The following is a 27,599-nucleotide window of genomic DNA, read 5'->3' as shown; positions in this document are numbered from 1 at the left end:
AGGCCTCATGGTTGTCCTCAGAGGGACCCAATTTGCTGGTGAGGAAACAGCTCAGAGAGGTGAAGCCATCCGCTAAGGTCACACAGCACGGCGTCCTACTGGTCAGAGCAAGGGCCCCGCAGTCAGACAGGCCCGAGTGCAAATCAGACTCCATCCGACACCTCTGCATGGGTGGGGCAGTGGCTACGCTCCTCTGAGCCTGGCTCTCCCTGTAAAATAGGGGGGCCCATCTGCGCCCCAGCCCCTGGCAGAGAACCCTGTAACCCAAGCAGTTCGAGGAGCTCACGTGGGGTCCTCGGGCCGCTAAGGCGGGCCAGCTGTGGAGGTCCCGGGCTCCAGCGGCCCCCACCACGCGACGGCCCGGGAGCGGCCAGGGAGGCTCCTGGAGAGGGAGGCCGTGCCAAGCGTCTGGGGTCCTGCAGGAGGCTGTTGAGCAGGATGAGGTGGGAACTCCAGTCCTGGTCAGAGAGGTGAGCCCTGTCCTTGGGAAAAGCACCTCGGTCCAGTGCCAGGCCCCCTCACTGAGCCCTCTCCCCTTCTCCGTCCTCCTGGACACAGCTCAGTCCTCCAGGCCGGGGCTGCGGGCCCATGCGCTGTGGCCGCCTCCAGCAGCAGATGGTGCTGTCTCATTGAGAGTGGGGAGGGCCTGCTTGGTGCCACCCCCGCTCCCAGCCGCCTCTCTCTCTCTGCGTTTATAGACCCCACTAACCTCCCCGAAATGCCAGTCCTGTGCTGGCCCTGGCAGAGACTGGAGAGTGGGCCGTTCCCCCAGCTGGGCCGGCGCAGCCCACCCTGGGGAAGCCCTCTTACCATGTATGAGGAACAAATGGCTACTTTCCAATGGTGTGAGCGCTGCCCGTTTCACAAAGCAAGCTGCGAGGCGGGCTAGCGAGGGGTGTGGGAGCGCAGGGGACACTTGATGGAGAAGATCCGTCCGGGGAGGTGACGCCCAAGTAGAGACCTGAGTGATGAGGAGACGCCCTGAAGAGAGGGTGGCCAGCAAGCGCAAAGGCCCTGTGGTGCAGAGAGGCCTGGCCCAGACCCCCACCAACCACGCCCCGCTGAGAGGCCACGTGTGGCCTGGCTGGAGGTCACCAGACAGGTGCTGGCAGGCTCTGTATTTTATTTCTAAGTCTGGGGCTCTGGTTCTGAGGCGGGGCAGAGGCCCCTCTCTGCCTCCAGGGGGCTTTGCCCTTGGCCCACCTTGAAGAAGAGACACGCCACTCCCAAAGGACAGCCTGTGCCACTCCTGCCCCCAAGGTATGTGACCCCCCAGCTCAGACCCTTCCTTGATCTCCCACAAAGCTGAGCGATGTAAGAATCAATAGAGGCTTTGCCCATTAACGCAGCCAACCCCCCCACCCCCAGCACCCACCTGCTGGAAAGCTCCTCACCGAGTACTTCAAAGTAACAGACCCACGTGGAAAACAAAACAAACCAAAACAAAAACCCAGAGGTGTTTCGATGGGGGTGGTCATCTTAGGAAAGGGTTCGTGCTCACGATTGCTAAAGTCACTCAGATTTCTAGGAAAACTATCAAGACCCCGGGAGACAAGGGGTCATTGTGGAATGCCGTTCCTGGAGGCGCCGTCGGCCCTGGCCGTCTTCAAACCCGGCAAAACCCTGAAGGTCCCTGAGACAAAGTAAGTCTGAGAAACGTTGTGGCCAAGAGGAACGGAAGAAGACGCGGCGACCAACCGTGCTGGGGTCCTGGATGGGATCCTGGGTCAGAAGAGGACAGGAGGGAAGGAGGAGGGAGCGGGAGGAAAGCGACATCGGTTGGCAACAGTGTATCATTACTGGTTTGCTGATTGTCACGAAGTTCCCACACGGAGGCCAGATGCTGACAGGGGAGACCAGGTTGGGGTCCACAGGGACATTGTGTAACTTTTCCCCAAACCTAAAGCTATTATAAAGTTAAAAGTTTAAAACAAATAAAAGAAAAATCCAGTTTCAATGCTTACCTGTCAAGCGGGTAAGGAAAAACAAAAACCAAAACAGGGGGAAAAACCCACCCAGTCCTACTGAGGATGCGGCCAAAGGGACAGTCACCCTCTAATGCCACCCGCGCACAGGCCCCTACTTTCAAGGACGGTAAACTGAAAGCCCCAAATTCTCAGCCTGAATCCAGAGATTTGATTTCTGGAGACCACATCCCAAATACAGAGCAAAAATGTTTACCCACAAAGATGTTCACCACAGTATTGTTTATAATAGAAAAGGAAAAAAAAAAACCCAAACCCTCAGAAACCACCTAATATTAGAAACAGGGCAGAATGGTTGAGTCGACCACAGTCTGTCCACAGAAGTCAGCAAGTTTACGAAGATCAGATCGTGGTGTGGGAAAACGGGATATATTTATTAAGTGAAAACAAATCGTATTTGCAGGATGATTCATTCATTCATCTGTTCGTGGAGCAAATAAATATTTATTGAGGCTTTGGTGGTGCTAGAGGGCCCTACCCACGAGAGCTCGGGTGTCGTGGGAGAAGCGGACCGCCAAGCCAGCAATTATCACCTCCGGGGCTGAGGGCGCCCATGCAGGTGACCGTGCGGGGATCGTGCTGGACCCGGGGTCGGGGAATGGGTCTCTAATCACACAGGGTTTGGAAGACGAGCTGCCTTTGAAGCAGGCAGTCAGCCCCACCGATGTGGAGCAAGCACAGAGAGGACACAGTCCAGTGAGAGTGGCTGGTCATCCCACCGGGCAGCCACCGTGTAGGGAGCTGAGGTCCAGAGGAACAGCCGAGGCCACCCGGCCTTGTCCATCAGCATAGCGAGCTCTGGAGGGGCCAAGAGGCGGTGACCAGATCAGATTGCTTTACGAGCGTCTCTGGGGAGCCACTGCCTGAGCTCTGGGCCCTCGCCGCCCCGCCTGCATTGTGATGGACCCACGCACCGTGACCTGCGCCCTGGGCCACAGGAAGTGCCCCACCCCCCACCCAGACCTATCAGGGCCTGCATCTCATGGGGCCTTTCCGCTGTCACATTCCTGACCTGGGTGATCAGGATGGACAGAGGCTGGGTCCCTTCTGAGCGCCACGGTCACTGCTCCTGGTGTGTCCACACCCCCTGCCCCCTGGGACCACAATGGCCCGTGAGAAACCAAACATCCCAGGGCTGACTTAATGGCCATCATCTGGTTCCTGGGAAGTGCATAGTCACACAGTCAGGAGCCCAGGGCGTGACTGAGGACAGCAAGGAGCCTGATTTGCCCAGAGCATCTGTTTTAAAGAGGAAGCCCCCCAGGTCCCCCTCTGTCCCCGTGTGGCACCTGCTGCCAGTACACACCCACGCCAGCCAGGGACGAGACTCAGGCCCTGTCCAGCCTCGCATGGGGCTCTCACCCTCCTCGCCTGGATCCTTGTGGAATCCCCACCGTGAGGGAAAGAGGGGGCTGAGGCTCAGAGAAGGTAAGTGACTTGCTCACAGTCACACAGCAGGGGATTAGAGGGCAGAGCTCCACAGAGGTCTCCCCATCAACACCGGCTGCGTTGTCCCCAAGCCGGCCCGGGTCTGCCGTCCGCACCAGGGCAGCTGGGAAGTGAATCGTGGCGGCTCGCCTGTGCCTGATCCCGTCGCCTCCATCGCCTCCTGCGCCCCCCAGAACTGCTCCTGGGCGACCTGCTTGCGGTGAGCAAAATGCCTGCGGCCTGTGCTCAGTTATCAGGCACAGCTCTCATGATGGTTGCATGGACTTAGTGTTCCTGAGCTCTGGAAGTTTCTGAGGACGGAGATGGTGCGTTTTCCTTGAGGGCAGCCGCGGGAGCTGCGCAGACAGTACGCCTGCCCCCCAGACAGTACGCCTGGGGCCGCCCCAGCATGGGGGGGGAGGAGACAGGGCTGGCCACCATCCGAGGCTCAGAAACCAATGTGAGTCCGGATGAGGCCTTCCCTGCGGCCCCCACACTTGGCCCTGTGCTAGGAGCCAGGACTCCCACCTTCGCCAGAGAGCCCCCATTTTTAAAAAAATATATTTTATTTAGGGACCCCTGGGTGGCTCAGTGGGTTAAGCCTCTGCCTTCAGTTCCGGTCATGGTCTCAGGGTCCTGGGATCCAGCCCCGCATCCGGCTCTCTGCTCAGCGAGAAGCCTGCTTCCCCGCCACCTCCCCCAGCCTGTCTCTCTGCCTGCTTGTGATCTCTCGATCTCTCTCTCTGTCAAATAAAGAAATAAAATCTCTCTGCCTGCCTCTCTGCCTACTTGTAAAAATATATTTTATTTATTTGCACCCAGGCCTGCCACCAGGTTCAGTGCCCCGGCAGCGGGGGTGGGGGGAGTTAGTGCCGGAGCAGCAGGGAGGAGCCGCACGCGGCTGGCTGGCGTTTGGGGTAGCAGGTGGCAGGGTACGTACCTGAGCCACAGCGCAACCTGCCACGTCTGTCGGCCGGAGCCCCGCCTTCAGTAAAGTGGCAAGTAGCACCCGATTATTGTTGGAATTCCTTTCTGGTGTCTTTCCCCAAAGGTCCCCCAGTTAGTGGTCGCATATGACATGAAAGGACCGAGAATGTTTGAGTGCACAAACGCGTCACGCCACTGGCTACAGGAACAAAGGGAGACAAAGGGCTTATCTGTGGGTGCTACAGCCCGGGAACGGGGCTCAGGGAGGGCGCCCCGGACTCAGGGCGTTTCTCAGACACATTTCAGGGTAGGAGACTCTTCTCCCTGGATGTCCGTCCCCGGGGTGACTGTGCATGGGAGTCGGCTGGGCCGCCACGGCCACGGCTCCCCCCCCCCACCCCCCGCACCCGGGCTCTCACGCCGCCTCCTGCGCTGGCCTCTGGGATTGCACAAAGGAAGCAGCGCAGTCACAATGACAGAGGCCAGCGTGTATGTGCAGCCGAGACACCTCAGAGCGCCGGCCAGATTTTATTTTGGTGCCAGCCCCATGCCTGCCCGGCGGCATTTTGGGCCCTCGAGCCGGGGTCTGGTTTTACTTGAATGAGCTGCTGGGGAGAAGTCCCGGCCCCCCTGACCTGGTTCTCAGGGAATGACCTCTGACTGGGAGCATCTATTTTAAAGGAGGCTGCCATTTGGTCTTCGCCAAAATAGTTGAAAGGAGACCCCAGAATAGCAGGCCGGGTCTGCCCCGGCTTAGAAGCCGCATCTCGGGCTTACAGGCAGGCGCGTGGGACGTCACCAAGCCGGCGGCAGCGGCACTAAAGGGCCTCTCGTCACCAAGGCCAGGGGCTCAGGAATGGCCTTCGAGCCGCTCGGAGGGCCAGCACCCCTGGGCTCGCAGCGGTGGCTGGAAGGCCCCCCGGGGTTCCGACAGCTGGAGGCAGGGCTGGGGCTGGGCAGTGCGCAGGCCTCCCGGGACGCACCTGAGCCCTCTGGGCTCCGCCATCAGGGGCAGCAGTCGTGACAGTGACGGTGGGAGCGGAAACCCTCAGTTACCTCCTGCAGATGCTGCCTCCTGCCGTCCCTGAGCCCGGGAGGGCGCCGGGGCGGGCGTGGGGGGCACAGTCAGTGAGGCGGACCGGCAGGTAAGCTGCCTCGGGCGTCTGACAAGAGGTGGCCTCTGGAAGGGCTTGTCCAAGACACACGTGACTCGGAGCGGGGGTCCTTCACCCACACTGATGGCAGAACGGGTACCCCCTCCGTGGGAGGCACAACTCAGTGTCCCCTCCGGGCCTCGGGTCCCTCGTTGGTAAATGGGTTTGGTAATACCCACGAGCCAGCAGCCAGGGTGCTCCCAGGGCCTCAGCGCGTGCTGGGTGAGGGCGGGTCCAGGGAGGGGCCACAAGCCCCCACTTGCCCGGAGCCCTCTGGCTGGAGGGCTTTTGTCCCAATGCCACAGTCACGAGCTGCTCCTTTCTTCTTCCTTATTTTAAAAATATTTTATTTATTTATTTGAAAGGGAGAGGGCAGGGGGAGAGCAGAGGGAAGCCAGACTCTGCTGAGCACAGAGACCAAGACTCTCCCCGGACCCTGAGATCACCCCTGAGTGGAAATCAAGTCAGAGGCTCAACCGAGAAGCTGCTTGGGCTCTGTGAGATTCTCGTCTCTGTCCCGAAAGGCTGGGGCTGAGCTGTCCTACAGCCGTGATGGGGTTGGACTGCAGAGGGTAGGCAAAGCTTCCCGGAAAGGTCAAGGTTGCACTGAGGTCAGAAAGGTGACCAGCTGGGCTCCCTCCCTGAGCCACACCTGGGACCCAAGCCCCTGTGTCCTCTGGTCCCGCGAATGAAGACGACCTGCTCCAAATGAGCGTTCTTCTAGGACAGCCCCCGCCCACAGAAGGCAGCAGGTCACCTCCCTCCCAGTGTCTCCCCCACTTCACAAAAGCCAGGCTATTGGGTACCCCCCAGACCTCACCTCAGGGCCCGCAACAAAGGGACAAGGTGAAGACTGGTGACACTTGTTCTAGCTCTCCCACACCTGGGAGCAGCCCCTGCCAGGGTCCAAGGCCACCGCAGGGACAGTCGGCACTAGGGAGGTGGAGACGCAGCCGTCTTGGGGAGTACAGGGTGGCAGGCAGGCTGCTGTCAGGCTGTGACCTGTCCCCCGAATCCCACACCGTTGACAGAGATGCATTTCTCCCTCAAGAGAGGTCCGGGACGGCGAGCAAAGGTGGTGGCAGCCCCCAAGGTCAGGTCAGCAGGCACGAGCTCCTGGGAGGGCTTGCTCCTTTACCTGCTCGAGGATGGGCTCATTCATCTGCCCCCTCTCTCAGAGCCGGAAGTCAGAACTAGAGAGTGTCCTGCAGGGACACATCGAACCTGCCTGTGGGGACTGGAAAATGCAGTCTGGTGTCTCCCAGCTACGGTCGGCAGGGTCTTCCCACCCCGAGGACCACCTGGCTGGGCCGTTTCATGGTGGTATGAAAGGAACCTGTATGTCCAAGGAACCAAGGCTGTAGGTCCCGGGTTTGGAAAGAGTTGTGTGTAAAACACACAGCTTGTTAGAAGACTTTCACCCCTGTGCGCAGCCAAGCCGGACGGAAGTCAGCCCCGAGTGCTCCCCGCCTTCTGCTTCCCCCCTGTATGGGGTCTGACCCTGGGCCTCCCAGGAAAAGACTAAAGGGCACAAGTCATCCTCATTTCAAGGTCTTGATGAAAAAGCCTTTGGAGAGTCTGTCTAGAAGCTGAAAACGTCCAGCTCCCGGGACTGGTTATAAACCCTTTGCTGACTCCGCACGCTTCTGTATCCTTGTTGTCAACAACTTTGTTTCATTTTATTTCACTTTTTTGCCACCAACAAAGCTTAAAAAGGATCTAGTTGTGGTGTTGGTGGGCAGTGGGAAAAACCATTCTGAAACTAAATGCATGTGATTTTGAACTTATGCTTCGGCAGGCGCTTAAGTCCCCGAGTGACTTCACGGGAACGGAGCCGCCGTCGCACGGGCTTCTGTGAACGAGGCTCCTTGGCTTTTCCACCAGCAGGGCTGGGAGATAGGATAGGACTGGAGGCCAAGCCCCCACCAGCCCAGCGGCAAGCGATAAGGATCGTGTGAAATCATTGAAAACAAACAAACAAAACCCGTCCCCCCTCAAATTAAAAATTCATTTCTGATGGAATTTTATTTGTGCTTTTTCTTTTCTTTTCTTTTCTTTTTTAAGATTGTATTCATTTATTTAAGAGTGAGCAAGAGAGAGAACAGGAGCAGGGGCAGAGCCAAAGGGAGAAGCAGGCTCCCTGCCGAGCAGAGAGCCCGATGTGGGGCTCGATCCCAGGACCCTGAGATCATGACCTGAGCCGAAGGCAGAGGCTTTAACCCACTGAGACACCCAGGCACCCCTTATTTGGGCTCTTTACCTATCCATCACCTGGCATTATATTCATAGTTTAGACCAACAATGTATTTTATTTTATTTTTTTAAGATTTTATTTATTTATTTGTCAGAGAGAAGGAGAGAGAGAGAGCACAAGCATCGGGAGAGGCAGACGGAGGGAGAAGCAGGCTCCCTGCTGAGCAAGAAGCCCCATGTGGGGTGCCCCGCATTGGGCTCTCTGCTCAGCAGGGAGCCTGCTTCCTCCTCTCTCTGCCTGCCTCTCTGCCTACTTGTGATCTCTGCCTGTCAAATAAATAAATAAAATTTTAAAAGAATTTTTTTTAAGACAATTTCTTAAGCTACACTCTTTACGATACATTTTGGATTTCAACTTAACAAACCACAAGGAGGCAGCTCCCTCTCCAGCCAGGGTGTGCCGCAGCCAGGACCCAGGACGGGGTGGGGGTGCAGATTAGAAAGGGGGCTGGGCTTTCCTGGTCCCCCCCCCCCCGGAGGGCCCCTCCCCTGACCTCCTGTCCCCGTTGACCAAAAAACAAAGCTCCCCAGAGAAAATGGCAGTTTTCCAACCAAGGTCAATGGAAATCTAAAATTGGGGTGGGGGCTGGATGTATTGGGTCCTTCGGGGTGGGGCGTCTGGGGCTCCTAAGTAGACAGATTTGTCCTATGTAGGTGACAAGACAAAGTTCACAACTGCCTGGGTCAAGGACACCTGACTTCCGTCTGAACAGAGCCGAGGGCAGGGCAGCCCCCAACCGAGGTCTGACTTTGCCCCAAGATCGCCCGCAACAAAACGTGCAGCCTCCACACATGGGACCGTCCTGTCCCAGGCCCATGCAGACACCTGTCCTCTGGCTCCCCCCAGATCCGGAGCGGGATGAGAGGAGCCCCAGCCCTGTCAGCCTCCAGGTGAGCTGAGGCCGGCGGGGAAGAGAGCTGGGAGCTCTGCAAAGGCCAGGACGGCGCTGTTCACTTCAGCCCCGGGAAGCCCCGGCATGGAGGTGGGACCTGCCTGCTCAGAGAACACAGGGCCACCCTCTCCCCCTCCCTGAGGTTCTCTTGGGTCTCCCCTTTGGTAGGGAGCGTCCCAGTTCATTCGCTCCTCCCAGGTGAGCACCATCGTGGGACATCGCAGAACCATCGACGGAGGCTCAGAGAGGGTGAGTGACTGGTCCAAGGCCACGCAGCACGTCAGGGGAAGGGGTTGGCATCTGGAGGGACGCAGCCTGTCCCGTTGCGGTCCCGGCACCAGAGAACGGAAAAGACAAAAGACCCAGGTGGGGCACAGATCCCACGCCTCAGCAAGTTGTCCAGAACTTTCCCTAGGCCCAGAGAGTCCGTCCTAGGGCATGGGTGTGAGGGGCAGAAGAAAGGAAGGAGGAAAGGAGCCCAGATGCCTGGGCTGGTGCTGACCTCCAGAAGGTCGCTTCTTTCACCCCACCTGACCCGGGATGATCCCTCTGAGGGCCCTGCAGGCTGGGCGTGAGCGGGTGGGGGTCCGGCTCCCCCCACACCAGTGTTTCCCATCCACCTGCACAGAGTCCGGCTGATTCTCATACACCCACAGAAACAAGAAGACCCCCAGAGTTACTGGGGAGAGGGTGGCCTTGGCCTCAGGGTCGGAGATGCTAGGACCCGCTGAGCTTGGGGCCAGGGGAGCCACTCCCCACCACACCTCCAAGGATAACCCCTCGTCTTCCTGGTGGTCGGCCCCCAGACCCCTAGGATAGGCACTGTGGGGTGAACTAGGACCCCATCCGCGCCCACAGGCCTGCCCTCCACCCCCAGCACCGACTTCTCTCTTCTCGAATACTCAGGAGTCTCTACCTCTGGGCCTTTGCCTGCTGCCCCCTCTGCCTGGAGAACCCCAGCCTCCCCTTGAGGGGCTCCTTTCCCTCTCGGGCCTCCCACCGAGCACCATGAAACAGGGGATCGTGTTCAGCACACCTGGGTGGGTCCCTTCTGGCTCCAGCTGTCTTTGATTTGCGACACGAGAAGGAGCTGGTAAGGCGCAGGGGGGCCGGTAGAGCATTTTATGATTTTCCAAATGGAAAGCTACAAGGGTTGTGATATCGGGTCCCGGAGCTTGATCCCCGCCCTGGAGCTCACCAAAGAATTTCACCTACACGGTTCGATCCCTAACACCCACGTGTGGCAGACAAGGTGGGGACCATGAGGACCCTGAGGACCATGAGGGGAAACTGAGGCAGGAAGCAGTGTGGCTGGGAGCTTGGGCTTTGATCCAATGGCCAAAGGGCTTGGGTCCTGGGTCTGCCCTCTGTTAGCTTCATGATCTTGCATGAGGTGCCGAGGGATGCTGACGGGCACAGCCCAGCTTCCCTGCTGCAGGAAGAGAGACGGGGGAACTGACCCACCAAGCCTGGCCCCTGACAGCACCCAAATAAACGTCCTGGCCACATTCTGGAAAGGTGCTGGGGCTCGAGGTCTGGTTATGCATCTAATCCTCATTCTCCCCACAACCGTGTGGAGGTGGATCCTGAGCACAGAGAAGCCAGCAGGATGCCCGTGGCGACATGGTGGGGGAGGGCGGTGAGGTCACCGGCCGGGCCTGCCTGGTCTAAGTGCTAAACACGCATCATCTCCTTATAACCCCCCAGAGCTGTTGGGCAGGAGCACTGCGAGTCCTCCATTCGCAGATAGGGAAACTGAGGCATGGCTCTCCAATTCTCCCCGACTTGAATATCTAATATGTACATAGATGTCCCTACCCGTCTATCCCCAGGGCAGACAGCTTTACTGCTCTGCACCTGTCACTCGGCCCGGGCTGGGTCAGCCCCCATGTAAAAGAGACGCCAGGAGAGTAACGAGGGACAGGTCCCATGTGTTCCCTAGAGCCATCAGATTCCGAGATGGAAAGGAGAATGGTGCTGCTTCGTAGGGACAGCGTAAGGAACCGGGGTTGGGGGACAGGTCGGGGCAGGGATGGGGTCAGTGCTCATGGAGGCAGGGATTTGGTTTGGGAAGAGCACAGAGTTGCCGAGATGAACGGGAGTGCTGGGCGCCGGACGGGGAACGGGTTTCACGCCGCTGAGCCGGCCACCTAGAAATGGTCAGGATGGAAAATGTCATGTGTATTTTACCACAGTAGAGAACAAAAACAAAAACCAAAAAGCTACAAGGCGTGGGAGGGATCTCCCCTGTCTTTGGATGTCTGAAAGAAAGCAAGCATCCCCCGTTTCTTGGGGGGTTTGGATTGGTGTAGACACGTCTATACCAATGGCCATACCCTTCTTCTTGGCGTTTGCAGGGAGGATCTATTGTGAGGGCTGCGTGGAGGGAAGGAAGCCGGGCAGGGAAAGCAGTTACGGGGTTTGCCAAGCGACCCCAGCTCCTGGGCCCTCCCTGGCCCAGCCCAGGACAGGGATCGAATTTATACCCTGCCTTTCTTTATTGGGAGTAGTATTAAGCCAAGTTGAGTTCTCAACAGCTGAGTGGGTAGTTCTGAGAAGCCCTGTCACTCCTAGAAGACCAGACCCCTGTCAAGATACAACATTGGCTGGTGGGGGGTGGGGGTTCTGGAGGTTACAGAAGGTCATGGGCGGAGGAACCTTCCTTCCGCCCCTCTGGTCCCTGGCGATGATGCAAGGTGAGCCCCACCCCTCCCCCCCAGGATAAAGACATGCAAAATTGGAGCCAGGCCCTGTTGGAACCTCACGGGGCTTGCTGCCCAAGCACCCACTGTCCTGGTAAGGCTGACATCCAGCCCGACTGTGCCCATTTTACAGATGGAGACACTGAGCGCCATCGGAAGTACAACAGCCAATGTTCCAGGGCCGACAGGGAGGGGGCCTGGGTTCAACCCTGAAGCAGGAGGCGGAGAGTCCAGACTGTCCACAGGGTCCCCCATGCTTCCTCGGACCCCAGGTCCTTGGTGAACGGGGCCCGTTTGAAGTCCTCAAGGAGACTGGGATCTGGAAACATTAGTCACCTTGGTCCAACGATTCCTTCAGGTTCAAGGGAAAAAAGTCTGTGGGAGATGGGGGTGGGCGCAGGGAGGACCCCGAGAGGGGGTCCTGCCACACCCCTCACCTGACGGCTGGCGGATCCTGCTGCGCTTCGGCTCGCTCCGCTGGACCCTTGAGGGGGCCTGCAAAGGTAAGGACGGGCTGAGAGACGCGCAGTCGGCTCCCAGCTCCCGACACCCCTGCTGGCTGTCAGTCCCTCTCAGGACAGTGGCCAAGGGCACCCACTGTGTGTAGGTGGGCCGGAGTTCTGGGAGAGGGACCAGAAGAGCCAGCCGCTGAATTCCTGCAGGGAACTCGCAGGCAAATAGAAGAGCGGGAAGGACGCTCCCTGCGGGGATCCTGGGAAGAGGGACCACACCCTGTGAAGACCCCACCGGGAGGCACCTCCTGGGCCCAGAGGGAGACAGAAAGGACTTGGGCCTTGTCTCTCGGTCCCCTGCATGGGTGCCCTGGCCAGAATCATCTTCTTGGGCCCAGATCCAAAGTCTCATTTGGGGCGCCCCAGGTCCCCAGCGCAGCTCTGGAAGGCCCTGGCCTGGGTGGGCACTGCTCCAGTAGGCTGCAGGCCCGGAGGGGAGCAAAGAGCCTCACGGAGGAGGCTGGAGACCAGGTTCCCATCCTGCCAAGGCTCCCCTGCCTGGGCTTCAGGACAAGACACCTCAAATCTCCCAAGTCCCCTCTAGTGGGGTGAATGAGCCCCAGTAGGGTTCAGAGGTTGGGTCCAAGGACTCCTGAGGCAGGAGTGGGTGGGCAGTGGGAGAGGCTGAAATGGCCCGGGGATGTCTTTGGCCACAAGTGCAGGGGCAGCAGTGGGGGGTCTGGGACCCGGCAGCCATGGCTGGGCAGGACCTGCTGGCAGGTGGTAGCAAGGCCCCTCAGTCACCACAGAAAACAGGGACTTCCACACCTAGATGAGCCAGCACCTAGCTGGGCCTCTGGTGAGTCCTGCCTCCATCAGGCCATCATGGGCTCAGAGGGGAGTGGTGACGGCAGGTGTGCAGGGTGGAGTGCTCCAGAGGCTTGGCCTGGGTCCCCACCGGAGAGGGGGCTCCTGTGAGTGGGCGGGGAAGGGGCTGCAAATATCCTGCCTTGCCCTGAGCCCTGCCACCTGCGCTTACCTGGAGGACAATGTGTGTAGAAGGTGCAGGGCTGTGGCCTTTCCTGGGCGCACCCCACCACCTCACCCCCTGCACTCCCTTAGCAGCACCCACTGCCCAGGCGATGCCTCTACCTGGCTTCCAGAATTCCATGTAGCCTGCAGGGGGCCAAACCAGAGTGCGGGTTGGGGGAGAGGGGGCCTGCCTCCCCCAGCTTCTGGCGCTGGGTTCTTCCTTCCCTGGCAGGTGCTCACTTCGCTAACTGCTCTAACCTACCCCCCAAAACCCAGGCGGGTCTGCATGGTCCCAGCAAAGGAACCGGGTTCCCGGGAGTGGCTGCTGGGAACCGAGGGTGCCTGGTTAGGGCAGCACTCCAGCTGCTGGCGCAGAGGCAGAGAAAGGGACAGGCAGGGACGAAGTGCGGGAGGCAAAACTTTGGCTGGGAGGCAGGAGTGGAGAAGATGCGAGGGGCGGGACCAACAGGTCGGTGCGCCGGTGAAGCCCGGGGTGGGGGCCGGGGACCCTCCAGGTGGCACTAGCGGCGCTCGTCCCGGCCGCCTCCCCTCCCCCAGCCAGCCCTGATTGGCAGGCGGCCTGCGACCAGCCGCGAGCGCCACAGCGCCCCGGGCGCCCAGGCGAACGTGAACGGCCCCCCGCGGGAGTAGGAGGGGGCGCCCGGCTATATATAGTGGCTCGATCGCCGCCGGCCCAGCGCGCAGGGAGGCGCGCACAGCTCCGCGGGGTCCCAGCCCGGGTAGCGCGTCCTGCCCCGCCGCCCGACCTCCATGCAGCCCGGGTAGCTGCTGTCGCCTGCGGGCCCCGTCCCTTGCCTCCCGCTGCTCCACCGGCCGCGCACTCCCTGCCCCGGCCTCGGCCCCGGCACCGGCCCCGGTCCCGGTCGTGCGCTCCCGCGGGCCGCCCCAGGAGCAGCTCGGCCCCGCGGCTTCCCGCGCGCACCGCCCGAGGGCGGGGATGGCGGGGCCCGGGGCGGCCGCGGCGGCGCTGCTCCCGGCTGTCCTGTTGGCGGTGCTGGCGCCCTGGGCCGGCCGAGGGGGCGCCGCCGCACCCGCCGCACCCAACGGCACGCTGGGGGCCGAGCTGGAGCGCCGCTGGGAGAGCCTGGTGGCGCGCTCGCTGGCGCGCCTGCCGGTGGCCGCGCAGCCCAAGGAGGCGGCCGTCCAGAGCGGCGCGGGGGACTATCTCCTGGGCATCAAGCGGCTGCGGCGACTCTACTGCAACGTGGGCATCGGCTTCCACCTCCAGGTGCTCCCCGACGGCCGCATCGGCGGCGTGCACGCGGACACGAGCGACAGTGAGTGGGGCGGGGCCGGCGGAGGGGTCGAGGGGCGCGGGGCAGCGGCCGCCCTTTCCGCCCCGCGCACAGACGGAGGTCCGAGCTCGCACCTGCTGGCTGCCGTGCGAACTGGAACGGACTCGGGTTCGGGTCCCTCCGGCTCAGGGACACAAACACTCTCGGCGCCGGGAGTGCGGGTGGGGGGGCGGCCTTTGCGCACCCGGCCGAACCGGCCCCACCTCCCAGCCTTCGGAAGCCCGGGCTTTGGGTGCGGAATTCCAGCGCCTGCGCCCGTGGGCACAAGGCAAACGGAGCGGCCAACCGGCACCCGCGGGGGTCCGGGTGGCCCGCGGAGCCGACCGGCTTCTCCTGTGCCGGACTGGGCGCCGCCGCCGCGGGGCCGGGACGGGAGGCCGGTCCCTCCGCGCCCGCGCAGGCTGGCTTCCGGGGCCCCCTTACGTCCACCTCCACCCTAGAAACTGGGGTCCCGGTGGTTCGCAGGAGGAGGACCGGGTCCGGGACAGGTGGGATGGGCCAGGGTCCCCTGCCCGGGAGTGACCCGCGCTGCGCCCCCAGGCCTGCTGGAGCTGTCGCCGGTGGAGCGGGGCGTGGTTAGCATCTTTGGCGTGGCCAGCCGGTTCTTCGTGGCCATGAGCAGCAAGGGCAAGCTGTACGGCTCGGTGAGTACCTCCGGCCGGTAGAGCCCCCTCCCCCGCCGCCGCCGCCGCCTGGGCTGGGACAGCGAGGGCAGGACGGCCCAGGCCTGCATCCCGCCTGCTGCTGGGGTGGGTCAGGGAAGTGGCTCCGCCTCCCCCCAGGACACAAGTACCCGGGGGCAGTGCCGGCCACCCGGGGCCTGTCCCAACGAGGGGTGGAGAGCCAGGACGGGAACAGCGTACTTTTTGCCATCCCTGAGCGGCACCTTCTAGTCCAGGAAGAGGGAACATTGGCAGCCCTTCCCTGTGGCGTCTTTCTGGGGGGTTCCAGAAGGCAGGACTGCAGACTGTAGGGGGGTCGTGTGTAGATGAAATTCTCTGGGCCCCCAGGTCCAGGCAGGTGGCTGGAGCCCCAGTGGCCATGGACTGGCCACTTAGATGCCTGTGGGGGTCTTGGCACCCCAGCATCCCAGGAGGGACCTCTCAGCCAGTGCAGGGCTGGGTCAGAAAGGAGCCCCTGACAGGTGGCCCTCAGGGTTCCTTGAAGGGCAGGAGGGGGCCCCACCTGACACTGTCCTTTCTCCCGCCCAGCCGTTTTTCACAGAGGAGTGCAAGTTCAAAGAGACCCTCCTCCCCAACAACTACAACGCCTACGAGTGCTACAGATACCCCGGCATGTTCATCGCCTTGAGCAAGACCGGCAGGACCAAGAAAGGGAGCCGAGTGTCCCCCACCATGAAGGTCACCCACTTTCTCCCCAGGCTGTGACTCCCAGCGTCCCGCCTCCAAGTCCCGGACAGTCAGGAGACTTTCTTCAGATGGACGGTCTAATGCAAGAGTAGGTGTAAGATATTTAAATTAATTATTTAAATGTGTATATATCGCCACCAAATTATTTATGGTTCTGTGGGTGTGTTTTGTATTTTTCTGGGGAAAAAAAAGACAAAAAATGACCCCCAAAATCCCCAACCCTGAGTTTTCTGGGTAAGACGGTGAAGACCTTTCCACTGGCTGTATTTAACTTGTCAAAAAGTTGTCACAAGTGTGCTGCTACTCTGTGTTTAAAAATGGTGACATCAGACCCCAGTCTCCGCCCTGCTTTGCAGGGTTCCCCGCACGGCGGTGGTGAGCATCTCCGTGTCTGGAGAGGCCTTCCGAGCCAGCAAAGGGGACCCTCCCTGCCCCGGCTCTGCTCCTAGCACCCCCCAGCGCCTCGCTCCTTTGTGCCCCGCTGCTGTTCATGGGACATATCGCTTTACTCCGGGGACCGAAAATGCACCGTGGGAGTGCCCCGCTGCCCCTCTGTTTTTAGATCTGCCAAGACTGACCTTTGAACTTCGCTGTAGTCAATCTTCCTCCATCTCCCCGATGGGGGGGAGACTCTTAGACAACTTTTATAAACTCCTGTTTTCCTTTTCTGGATCAGCCACAGCCTGTGGTTCTCTGTGGCCACTGGGGTAGAGGCAAAAACAAAGCAATTTCGTAAATCTGACGGAAAGGCACGGACAGCCCGCCGGAAAGCTGGTCACGGACCGATGGGTGTGTTTGCCAACCACAACCAAAACCCTAGTGATAAAATACAAGCGTGCGGTAGCTGGTATTTCTGATAAGTAATAGAATATAGGATTTTGTTTTTTTTGTTTTGTTTTCTGGGTTTTTTTGTTTTGTTTTGTTTTGTTTTTAAATGTGCTTCCCTGTTCTTGGGGAAGATGTGGACTAGAACTTTAGAACTAGCTGTTCATTTTCGGTGAAATGTCCTTGTCATTGTGCAAAAACACTGAATGCAGTGTTTGCTTGGGGAAGGTGCTGCTTCTCTCCGTCGCATTCCCCGGTGAAGTGGATTTCACATCTACCTCGAAAGCCCTTAACCCACTCACCCGGCAAGATCTGCAGAAAAGCTCAGACCCGGGGCAGGCGTTGGCCATCGCAAGTGGCCCTTTTTCCAAATGTGGCCAAAGAGGATTGCAGATCGCGTCGGTGCGCCCCATTGAAACCTTGTCACGTTTGAGCTATCTTTACCCCGTGATTTACTTTTAGTAAGGATAATCATGGTGAAAATATTTGCAGACAGCTGTTAGAGTGCACTGTATGGTCATCAAGTAACCTTATATTTTTTCTTTATATATTTTACAAATGGAACCCCTGTCGCCGCAGCCGAGGTGGAAAGGGGCAGGACCGGTGATGTTTAAAAAAAGTCCTGAGGTGATGGCACACGTTTAATTTTAATGAATGACTTTCTGGCGTTTATACAAAATGACCTTTAGCTCACTACCAGACATGCTCCGAATGTTTTGTCAGACTTTAATGCTCTCCTAGGATGTTTCTGAACTGCCTCCCGAATTAACTTTATGGGAGTCTCCAGACAGCAAGACTGGAAAAGGCTGATTGGAGATCGTGTCTTTCACATTCCTTTCTTAAAAATGCTTTGTTCGGATGCGAATATCGGCTTCAGACACTGTCCCCGAAACCGAAACCGAAACCGAGGCCAAGAGGAGGGAGGAAGCCGCTTGTGAAGCCGGAGGGCTGGGCTCTGTACATCGTAACCTGCTGCCCGTGCAGTGAAATAAAAACGTTTCAGTGTTAAACTGCGTCCTGGGGTCCAGGAGCCTCGCGGAGATGGGGATGGGGCCGGAACGCGTGGCCTTTCGGGGTTTCGAGAACTCACCCTGTATTTAAGTCGTAGCTGCCGGGGACAACGGCACGAGTCTCGTCTCAGAGCCCCGTCGGGTGGTCGGGAATCAGGATGTCTTAAGTGCAGAACGTGGTCACCCTGGGCCGTCGGTGGCTCGTCAGCGAGTCACGTGGGAAGCGTATAGCGATGTCATCGGACCTCTTGAAATACTGCAAAGTGTTCGTGTTGCTGTGATGGGATTTCAGGTTTCTGTACTTCTGCCGTTTGCAGAATCTGTAGTTTTATACAGGCGCCGACCCTGCGCGATGTATGTGCTGTGCACATGGACCTGACCTGAATAAACAGAAACACTTGTCATGTTCAAAAAGAACCCTGTTGGACTTGATGTAAAGAACCAGGGAAGGTACTGAACACGGTTAAAACCTGCCTGGAAATGCCGAGCTCTGGCTCCCTCCTGCCTCCCAGTGTCTATTTGAGGCCTTGGCCTTGCCTGGCCTGGCTTCAGGTGGGGGAGACGAGTTTCCGCCAGCCGTGTCCGCACAAATGTGGCCTCGAAGACAGGAGCCTAGTGGGGTGTGAGCGTCACAGAATTCACAAGGACTCGGAATCCTGCAGTTTGTTCTCGTGGTGTGGCCAATGCACAGCATCCCCCACCAAAGCTCGGGGCGGGCTGCCCGGGAATCGCCAGAGCGTGCCAGTCCCAGGAAGGGCATGGATGAGTTTGTGAACACGGGTGTGTAACTAGTCTCTCCTGGGATGTGATAGAGGTGGTGTGGACGGCAGTAAAAACAAAAAAAAAACCCTAACCCTAAGGGATCTAGAATGTGGATTTCTCGCCCTCAACAGAACAGGTCCATCACATGACAAATAGATCCCAAAAAGGCAATCAGGACTTCGGGATCTTTAATTGTACCTGTTCTGCTGTCCGAGACATCATTACCTTCTTTTCGATGCCCGTGACTGCGATGTGCCCAAGAAAGGGGCACGCTGTGTTTCAGGTTAAAGTTTTGGAGCCCCTAGTCCCCAGAATATGAGTTTGTTTGGACATAGTGTCTTTAAATAAGAGGTAACTCTGTTAAAGTGAGGTCATTCGGGTGGCCTTCAATCCATGGGCTGGGGTACTTCTAGAAAGTTCACGTACAGGGAGAAGGTCCTGAGAGGGGGGAGGCTGGGGTGCGCCCCCACGAGTGGAGGAACGCTGGAGAACACTGAAAAGCGCCAGTCACCGGGAGAACGGCCTAGAGCAGGTTCACCCTCATGGCCTCAGAGGATTTGGGGCTTCCCGGCCTCCAGAAAGGGGACACCTACGTTTCCGTTGTGTCAAGGTGCCCACTGTGCTCCTTCTGTCCCTGCAGCCCGAGAGAAATTAATAGGGGCGCTTATATTTCTTGTGGGGGCAGGGGCGGTGAGGACTGGAGCGCTGACAGACGTCTGGGCTTGGCGGGTCTTCTCTGTCTCCCGTGGTTCCCAGAAGGTCTCCAGCCCAACACGGAAGGCTTCATCCAGCTGCTGGGACAAAAGCCTGCCAGGCCCGGGCAGAATCCCACAGCCGGACTGGGCCTCCAGAGTGCAATGAGCCCGGAGGCCGACGAAGAGGACACGCTCAGGAACACGTACCTGCCGCACGCCTGGTATGGGCCGGGCACTGTACCTAGAGCTCGGGGTGCTCCAGTGAGGAGAGGGAAGGTCCTGGTCCCCACAGGGCGCCCCTCACAAAGAGGGAGGTGGTCCCACACGGGAAGCCGGGAGGCATCTGGCTAGGTAAAGGGAAGGAGGGTCAGGTGGGGAGGCAGGTGGCCCACGGTGGCCTCGCTTCGAAGTGGTTTTGAGCCAAGACTTGGAGGCGCGGAGGGAGGAAGCCATTCTGGGGAAAGCATGCCCTGCCGAGGGGACAGCCAGGGCCAAAGTACTGCGTGGGAGTCCGGGGGCAGGGGTGGGAGGGTGCCAGGATGTGGGAGTCCCCCATGGCCGGAGCGCCGGGAGGGTTCGGGAGGCCCGAGAGGCCCGTCGTGGGGACCGGGGACACGGCCCAATGGGAGAGTCGATGGTAGGGTGGCAGGAAGGGCTGTGGGACAGGGCCCCTGTGGCCACAAGCAAAGACGCTGAGGACAAGGGCAGGCTCTGGGGTTCCTCCTCCGGCCTGTGCCGCGCACACTTGCCCTCCTCAGGGGCCCAGCCTCAGGCCCACAGCCTCCCAGCTGGGCGACCTTGGACCAGCCCCGTGACTGCTCTGAGCACAACAAACACTAACCGCTGCCTTTTGTTACCCTTAATCTCCAAAGAGAGACGGTCGTTAGGGTCTTAACGTCCCAATCCCAATCTGTTTTACTGTGTGCGGGAGTCCTGCGAGCAGGGGCCCTCCCGCGGGCGTGCCGGGCTCCTCGGAAGGCTGGGCCACGCTCCGGATTCCTCCTCCTCCGAGCAGCCCGCGCCGGTTCACGCCCGCCTGAAGTGGGAGGGGTCGGGCCTCCCCCGCTCCCGCGTCTCCTCTTTATCGGCAGTACTTTCTAATTATTCTTAGTTCCTAAGGTGAGCCCTACGTGCTGCTGAAAACAAAACAAAACACAGCAAACAAAAAGCGTGGGGCCGGGGCGCCTGGGTGGCTCCGTGGGTTAAAGCCTCTGCCTTCGGCTCAGGTCATGATCTCAGGGTCCTGGGATGGAGCCCCGCATCGGGCTCTCTGCTCAGCGGGGAGCCTGCTTCCTCCTCTCTCTCTCACACTGCGGCCTCTCTGCCTACTCGTGATCTGTCAAATAAATAAAATCTTTAAAAAAAAAAAAAAAAGTGTGGGGCCACATGGGGCCTGCCATGGGCAGGGGCCGGGGTGGGGAGCGCAGCTTCCCATTGGCCTGCATTGGGCAGCGACTAGGCCACCAGAGACCCGGGATCTCAGACACGCTTGCTGGACACTGGGACGCCCCCTCCCCGCGGGGAACCTCTCAGCCTCCACATGTCCACCCCCTAGAATATCCAAATCCATCCTCCTGTCCCGAAACAGAGGCGGACCCCAGGGTCGCCCTCCCCTGCTCCCACTGCCCAAGGTCCCTCCCTGCACAGAGTGGGTCTCCCCTCATTGGCTCTGAAATCTGTTTCTCTGTCTCTCCACGCCACGGCCTCCCTGTGTCTCTGAAGTTCCTTCATCTTACAGAACCACGGTGGTGGGTTTAGGGCCCACCCTACGCCGTGAGGACCCGATAATTACGTTTGCAAAGACCCTATTTCAAAACTGCTCCATTCCCAGATTCTGGGGGGACATGAGTTTGGGGGAAGGGGCGAGGGGGCACCAAACCACCCAGGACACCAGGTTGAAATCACAACTCAAGGGTCATCGGCCATAAGGACCAAAGAATGAACCCGTGTCGATTTTTTGGAAGGTCGAGAGCCTGGGGTACCCGAGGCCCTGACTCAGATTAGCTAGGCTGGTCCCTCGGCAGACATTGTTCTGGTCACCGCCCCGCCCACCCCGGCCCCATCCCAAACAGCCTCGTCTTCCCATCACAGGCTCCCTGGTGCCTTCAGTCAACATCCCCAGAAGCCAAGCCTGAGATGGGGATTCCTAAGCAAGAGGGTTACCGAGGAAGAGCTTTAGGGCATCAGAGCAGGGCCTGGAGAAAGGGAGACAGATGTGATTGCAGCAGGGTCTGGGGTGTGAGCGGCATGCTAGGGCCGTCCCACCTGAAAGCCTGGGGTCGCTGCTTCTGTACGGCCTTACTGGTCAGGCCCCGCCTGCAGGTTGCCCCAAAGGGCCAGCGGATCCTTCCAGGCACTTCCAGGCCAGGCAGCTTCTTTCCAGGAAAGGTCAGGGGGTAGAGCATGGGGACCTGGCCATTAACCGCTGGGAAATGAAGGCCCCTGGCCAGGGGATCTGGGTGGGGGCCACCAGCATCCACCACACCCAGCAGTTCTTCCTAACTCTCCGGGGTTATCCAAGGAGGCAGGAGGTGCTTGGAGCCGGCAGGGTTTGCGCAGGGTTCCCGGATCCCCAGGACCCAGCACTGGCCTCGTCCTACCAGGTGCTCACACAGGCACATCTGAGGAGCCTGTCCTGCCCTCGCAGCAGGCAAAGTTCACCGCGTGTTCTCTAAGGGTCAAGGTCACACACCAGCCCCCGCTGACCCAGAGAGCAGAAGCAGGAGCCCGCCAGTCAAGGAGCCGACGGCGGGGCTCACGGAAGGAGAACTTCCCGGAGTCGGTGTCTGCCGGCGTAGACCGCACCCAGGGAGTGCCCCCCTACATGTGTGATGGGTTGCTGCGGGATCCGAGAATCGCTAATAAAGCCAATCAGAGTAAAGAACAAAGATCGTATTCAGAACCAGCTTCCTCACTCACCTGCTCGCCGCGAGCCCCTCCCCTTTATTTTTATTGTAAAAGGAAACACAAGTCTACCCGTTCGGGGCAGCTCCATCCTCGGCTCCGTCGCGGTCTGGGGGTCCTGCACGTCAGGGAGTCTGCGTCTCCTTCTCTCTCAGCCTCTCTCCCCACCATCCGAACCATTTTTAAGCAGGAGCGTTCGGCGCTGTTGTTAACACTTGCCCTCCGTTGGGCCACCATCACCAGCTTCCACCTGCACCACTTTTTCATCTTTTACACCAAAACTCTGTTCCTCTTCCCCCAGCCCCTGCCACCCACTGCCCTACTTTCTGTGTCTATGAACCGGACGACTCTGGGGAATCCCACAGGGTGGGTCCTTCGGTGTCTGTCGGGCGCGTCGCACTCAGCGCAACGTCAAGGTCCCTCCGTGTTCCAGCAGGTTCTCCCCACAGCAGCCTGCCTTCCGAAGGCGGGATGACATCCTGTTGTGGGGACCAAGCACGTTCGGCTTACACATGCCAACACCAAGGGACAGGCAGGTGGCTTCTACCTTCTAGCAGTTGTGAACAAGGCTGCCGTGAACGTGGGTGTGCACACGTCTCTTCGGGGTCCTGCTCTTAATCCTTCTGGGGATAAGCCCCAGAAGCAGAGTTGCGGGATCCCCGCGTAATCCTAGTTGTAACTTTGGCAGGAACTGTCCTATAGCGTCTCCCCGCGCGGCTCCATCTTCTCTTCACACCGACGGGGCGCAGGGCTCCAATGTCCCCACATGCTCCCTGAGGTTCTTCCCCTCTCCCTGACCGCAGCCCCCCCCCCCCCCCCCCCCCCCCGTCCCGACGGGTGTGGGACCTCATTGTGGTGTTGATTTGCGTTTCCCTGAGGATTAGCGATGTGGAACGCCTTTTCATTTGCTCATTGGCCTTTTATTTCTCTGTCTTCTTCCGAGAAGTGTCTATTCAGGTCCTTTGCCTGGTTTTTAAGGAGCTTGTCTTAAGGTTCCAGTTCTCTGTGTGTTCTGGGTACTGATCTCTTACTAGATACACGACGTGCAAACATTTTCTCCCATTCTGGGGGTGACTCTACTCTGTCTTTCCATGCATGGAATTTTAAACTTCTCACGATGGTCAATTTGTCTCTTCTCTTTCGTGGTCTGTGCCTGTGGGGCCGTATCCCGGAAATCCTTGCCAAGTGCAGCATCGTGAAGCTTCTGCCCTACGTTCTCCTGCAAGGGCTTTACCGTTCCAGGCCTTACACGGAAGTCTCCGTTTGACCCATTCTGAATTTCTTTCTGTACGTGGTGCTGAATAAGGGCCCTTGTTTTTGAAACGGCAGGTGGTTTGCTCACTCCCAGGCCTCTGTTCCTCTGCAGTCCATGGGTTTCGTAGTGAGCGGCGTTCTCCTGTAGGTGGGGACGGACTGAAATGTCCGCTGGGATGAGGCGGAGGTGCTTCTCGCCAGTCTTGTCCCCTGTGTGGGTGACTCCTTGGTGCCCCTGGGCAGAGGCCAGGGTGCCTTGGGAACTTCTCTGCCAGGCGTGATCTGCAACCCCTCCTCCCCCCCGCCCGCCCACTCACAGGCACACGCACACACTCACATGCCCGCGCACAAACATGGGGTTGACCAGATAACCTGGTGAGTTTCAGGATCGCACCGTGGGGTCAGCCTGGACCGCAGTGGTCAGGTCAGCACTCTGGGTCGTAATCCCGATCTCACCTTTGCCCCTCTGGCCTGGGCCGTAGCTGGCCTGGGCACATGGCTCCTGAAATGTCCCTCTGTGTTGTCAGCCGCTGGACTGTCCAGCTGGGGGGCTCTAGGCTGGCAGCTGCTGGGGGGAAGGCCTGGGTCTGGGGCGGGTTTTGAGACTGAACCCCGCCGAGTCCCGTTCCTTCAACGGCAGGATGGGAATCGAACTTGTAAGCCCTTGCCGCAGGTGGTTGGGGGGCTAAGGGACAGGAGGCCGTGCTCCCCAAACCTCACGTGCCCCAAGGCCACCAGGGGCTCCGTGCTCCCAGCCCCACGGGGCACTGTTTCATCGGGCCCCTGGGTTCCACCGGCCTGACTTTACCCCCTACCCTACTACACCACATGTCCTTCTCGGTTACCTATTATCGTCACCACCAGTCCCTTCCTTATTTAAATGATTTCGTTTTTAAACCCGACAGCACCAGCTTTCATGGAAAAACAGGGTCCCTTGCCAGGCACTGGAGGTCACCCAGGAAAACAGACACAAAATGCAAGCTTCAGCAGCAGCTGAAGGCCCCGGAGCCTGGCCCCCCCCCACTTTTTTTTTTTTTTTTTTGTAAAGGGAGATTTGCAAGTGTTAGAGATGTGTTAAGGGCTCACTATCACCAAACAGAAACTTTCTCCTCCTAATGAGCCTGGCCTCAAGGGAGCATCTCACTGTGACATTCCCTGTGATTTAATGCCACTCAGGTCCCACCTAAAATCAGCTCCCCTGCTGGGGGCCAGCAGGACACTCTGCCCTTGGATCCTACCTTCCTAATACACACAAAGGGCAAAGACCGCAGGGGTCTCTGGGTGGACAGGGAGCTGAACCCCAGGGCATCCTGCTGGCCTGTGGCTCCTTCGGTGCAAGTGGCCAGACTCTTGGATAAAATAGAAAATGGTAGCTGTAGACTTCTGGAGGTTTTTGAATGGCCATGACTGTCCTTCCACTGAGTGTCCCCTCTCCTTCTGACTGCTCCCCCCAACCCCAGACAAGTGCCCTGGATGCCTTCCAAGCCTGGGTCGTGAGAGGCCGCCCAGCCTCTGTCTTGGTCTCGGGACCCCTTGTGCCTGCAGCCTGGGGCTACCGTGTCAAGGCCCGTCCTCCCCACTGTCCAGCGATGGTCTTGCTGTGCCTGGAGTTCCCGCCAGCCCAGCCCAGGCCAAGGACAAGGAAAAACACCTCCGGCCCCTGGTCTTCCTCTAACCGAGACTCCGGATATCTTGCAGCAGAAGAGCTACCCTGTTGTGTCCGTCCAACAACAGACTCTATTAGCCCAGAAGGATGGTTGTTGCCTTCTGCAGAAAGTTTCAGGGGAGTTGGTTATAGGGCAGGGGATGTGGGGGAGCAGATCCAGTGGGGCATACCCCAGGCTCTCTCCGCAGCCCACTCGTTCCTAGGGGCCACGGGCCGTGCAAGGCACGCTGGACAGGTGGGCATGTGTCTCCTCACTGTTGGGGGGGAGCACGGACCCCTGGTGGAGAGCAGGGCTGGTGTCTCTGGAAGGCTTGGGGCAGAATCCAGGCTTTCCTTGTGCCCTGATGGAACTCCAGCCTCAAAAGCCAGCAAACCCTCCGAGGGACTCCCAGATGGCACACAGCACACGGTCCCTTCTAAGTCCTGAGGACCGGGGGGCGGGGGTCCCCGCATGCAAGCTGAATTATTCCGAGTCCCAAGAGGCGCAGAGACTGTCCCTGGAGCCTGAAGAGGGGATGGTTGGCCCCTTCCCTCAGGTGCTGCTGGGCTGCCAGCGATCCTCCACCGTTCAGTGAGTGTTAAATGTTCATTAGATGGATTTTTTTTTTTTTTTTTTTTTTTTTTGAAGGCTAATGGCTGAGTCTTCCGTCTGCAGGAGCACCCAGAAGAAATTTCCTCCAGCTAGTCCATTTCCCTGCCTTCCTTGGGTCCTGCCCCCGGGGCCTTTGCACACTCTCCTGTCCACCCTCTGGGGGCCAGCTCCTTCACAGACGTCACGGAGTAAGCTGGCCCTCCCTGTCCCTCTCCCCTTGGGGCAACCGCGTAGTCTGAAACGACTGTATTCATTTCTTTTAGCATATTTAGGGTCTGTCCCCTCTTAGCAGCCCCCTCTTAGCGAAGTGCGCTGCTCCGTGGCTCAGGCCTTGCCTGTCTGGGACAGTGCTGCACCCCGGGGGGCGGGCAGGGCACACAGGGGACCCTCAGTGGGTGCTTGTCGCATAAACGACAACGAAAGCACGATATCTGAACGTCCAGCGATGACTGGACTGGAAGCTGTCGCGTGTGGCTCAGGACGGCTCTTGGAAGCAGAAGAAATGTGCTTTAAGGAGACACGAGGAATCACTCAACTGACGCTTGTTGCTTTTTGCACGGACCCAACTTGGATGTAAAGGAACCCCTGTCCCCAGTCTACAGCCACAGTGCCGCCGTCCCCTCACATTGATAAGTGGGACAGAGACGCGGATCAGATTACGTGAGATCCTGATTAAGCACTGGATGGGACCGTCTTGGTCTCTCCCCGTGTCAAGCGGTGCGGACTGGCGGGTCCTGGAAAGGCGTGCGGGGCGTTCTCCGGTCCCAAAGGACAGGCAGACTCCACACCCTGGTCTTCCTTGGCATGACTCCGCTCAGTGTCCGTGACTCACCTGCAACCGTTTCCGAAACCGGCAGGTGTCTGTGGCCCGCACTTTGGGAAACGTGGAAGTGGACCCCAAACTCAGCAAGGACGTAATGGACAGGACTCGGAGACGCCGCCGTGCTCCGGACACGGGCTGCAGCAGATGGCCCTGCTTCCCTGGAGTGTTCTCAGGGGCGGACCACGGACCTGTCCACAAAGAAAGCTTCGCTACCCCCCGCCCTGCAGGACAATTATGGTGTAATAAGGGGCTAAGTGAGCAATGATGAATTTCATAATTTTTTTCTTTGGAAAAAAAGAAAAAGACTGCCGGCTGCTACATTAGCCCCAGGCAAATCTGGGCTCGATCGGACGGCCTGCTGCCATCAGTGGGACAGCAAGGGAGCAGAGGCACAGGGACCCCCGTGGCCCTCACCGGAGGGAGCCCAGGCTGGCCGGCAGGGGCTGGGCCACACGGCCCGCCATCCCTGCCCCTGTCCCCACAGCCAGCCGTGAGCGAGGCCGTGTCTGACAGTCATCGTGCGGGCCCTGGGGGAAGAGGAGGGCACAGGCATCTGTACGGAGGGCAAGATGAGTCCAGGGCAAGGTGTGGGGACGGGCCAGCCCCGCTGGTCCGGGCCTCCCCAGACATACTCACACCTCCCAGGGAGGCCCCTGGCCTTTCCCCAGATCTTTGACACCAGCCCCGGGAGTTGGGGGTTTCCAGAGGGGAGCAAACAGTACCTGGAGAAAAGCCCAGAGCCTGCCAAGCCCCCCTGACCCTTTGAAAGGAGCCCCAGGGCTGGCCTGATTTGTACTTCAGAGCTAATGTGATTAGAGATGTGATTGTCACTAGCATATGTTAATAGCTCCACACAGGCCCCTTCACCTTCTGAAGCCCAATGTCTCTAGAGCTCTGGGGGGTACCAAGGGCTCTGGAGGGCTCTAGAGGTGTGGGGGGAGGGGAGGGGTGTCTCTGGAGGACTCTAGGAGGCTCCAAGCGGCTCTAGGGAGCTCTAGGAGGCTTTGGGGTCTCTAGGAAGTTCTGTGGGCCCTGGGGGACTCTGAGGGTCTCTAGGGCACTCTGGGGAGCTCTGGGGACGGTAGAAGGTTCTGAGGAGCTCTAGGAAACTCCAGGAGGCTCTAGGGAGCTGCATGGAGCTCTGAGGCCTCTGTGGGGCTGTAGGGGCCTCTGAGGGGCTCTAGGGAGCTCTAGGAGGCTCTGGGGGTTCTGGGGCCCTAGGAGGCCCTGGAGGGCTCTGGGGAGCTCTGGGCAGAGCCTGGGCTAGGCCTGGGACTTCCCTTTTGCTGAGGTCCTTGCTCTTTGGGTCTTACAGCAAGGCCCTAAAGCCCCATGAGGTGGTCGCCTCATTTCCCAGGTGAAGAAAATCAGGATAAAGGCGCGAGTTTGCCTGGCCGCTGTGTGGAGGAGCACCGCTGTGTGGAGGAGCACCGCTGTGTGGAGGAGCACCGGATCGCTCTAACCCCGGGTTCTCCTTAAACCTTCTCCCCACTGGGAGGCATAAGAGACTCTCCAGGCTGGGAAGATAAGGAGGGTCACAGGTGTCTGGGCCTCCT

The 27,599-nt window shown here is 59.2% G+C and overlaps 1 protein-coding gene across 1 annotated transcript; it reads left to right on the top strand.

The window, feature by feature from the left end:
• Window positions 1–13,784: 13,784 nt before the first annotated feature.
• FGF4 (fibroblast growth factor 4) lies at window positions 13,785–15,629 on the top strand. Its single transcript, XM_059159033.1, has 3 exons — window positions 13,785–14,124; window positions 14,683–14,786; window positions 15,354–15,629. Exons 1-3 carry the CDS (start codon window positions 13,785–13,787, stop codon window positions 15,528–15,530), a joined length of 621 nt encoding a protein of 206 aa, XP_059015016.1. The 3' UTR covers window positions 15,531–15,629.
• Window positions 15,630–27,599: the final 11,970 nt, after the last annotated feature.

The sequence above is a fragment of the Mustela lutreola genome, chromosome 1 (assembly GCF_030435805.1).
Source record: "Mustela lutreola isolate mMusLut2 chromosome 1, mMusLut2.pri, whole genome shotgun sequence".
Taxonomy (NCBI): Eukaryota; Metazoa; Chordata; class Mammalia; order Carnivora; family Mustelidae; genus Mustela; species Mustela lutreola.
Note: the sequence above shows the minus strand (reverse complement) of the source record. Positions and strands in the feature narration are given on the sequence as shown.

Coding starts and splice junctions, on each gene's coding strand:
- FGF4 (XM_059159033.1), top strand. CDS start 13,785: ATGGCGGGGCCCGGGGCGGCCGCGGCGGCGCTGCTCCCGGCTGTCCTG. Junction 14,125..14,682: donor GCACGCGGACACGAGCGACA/GTGAGTGGGGCG, acceptor CTGCGCCCCCAG/GCCTGCTGGAGCTGTCGCCG. Junction 14,787..15,353: donor AGGGCAAGCTGTACGGCTCG/GTGAGTACCTCC, acceptor TCTCCCGCCCAG/CCGTTTTTCACAGAGGAGTG.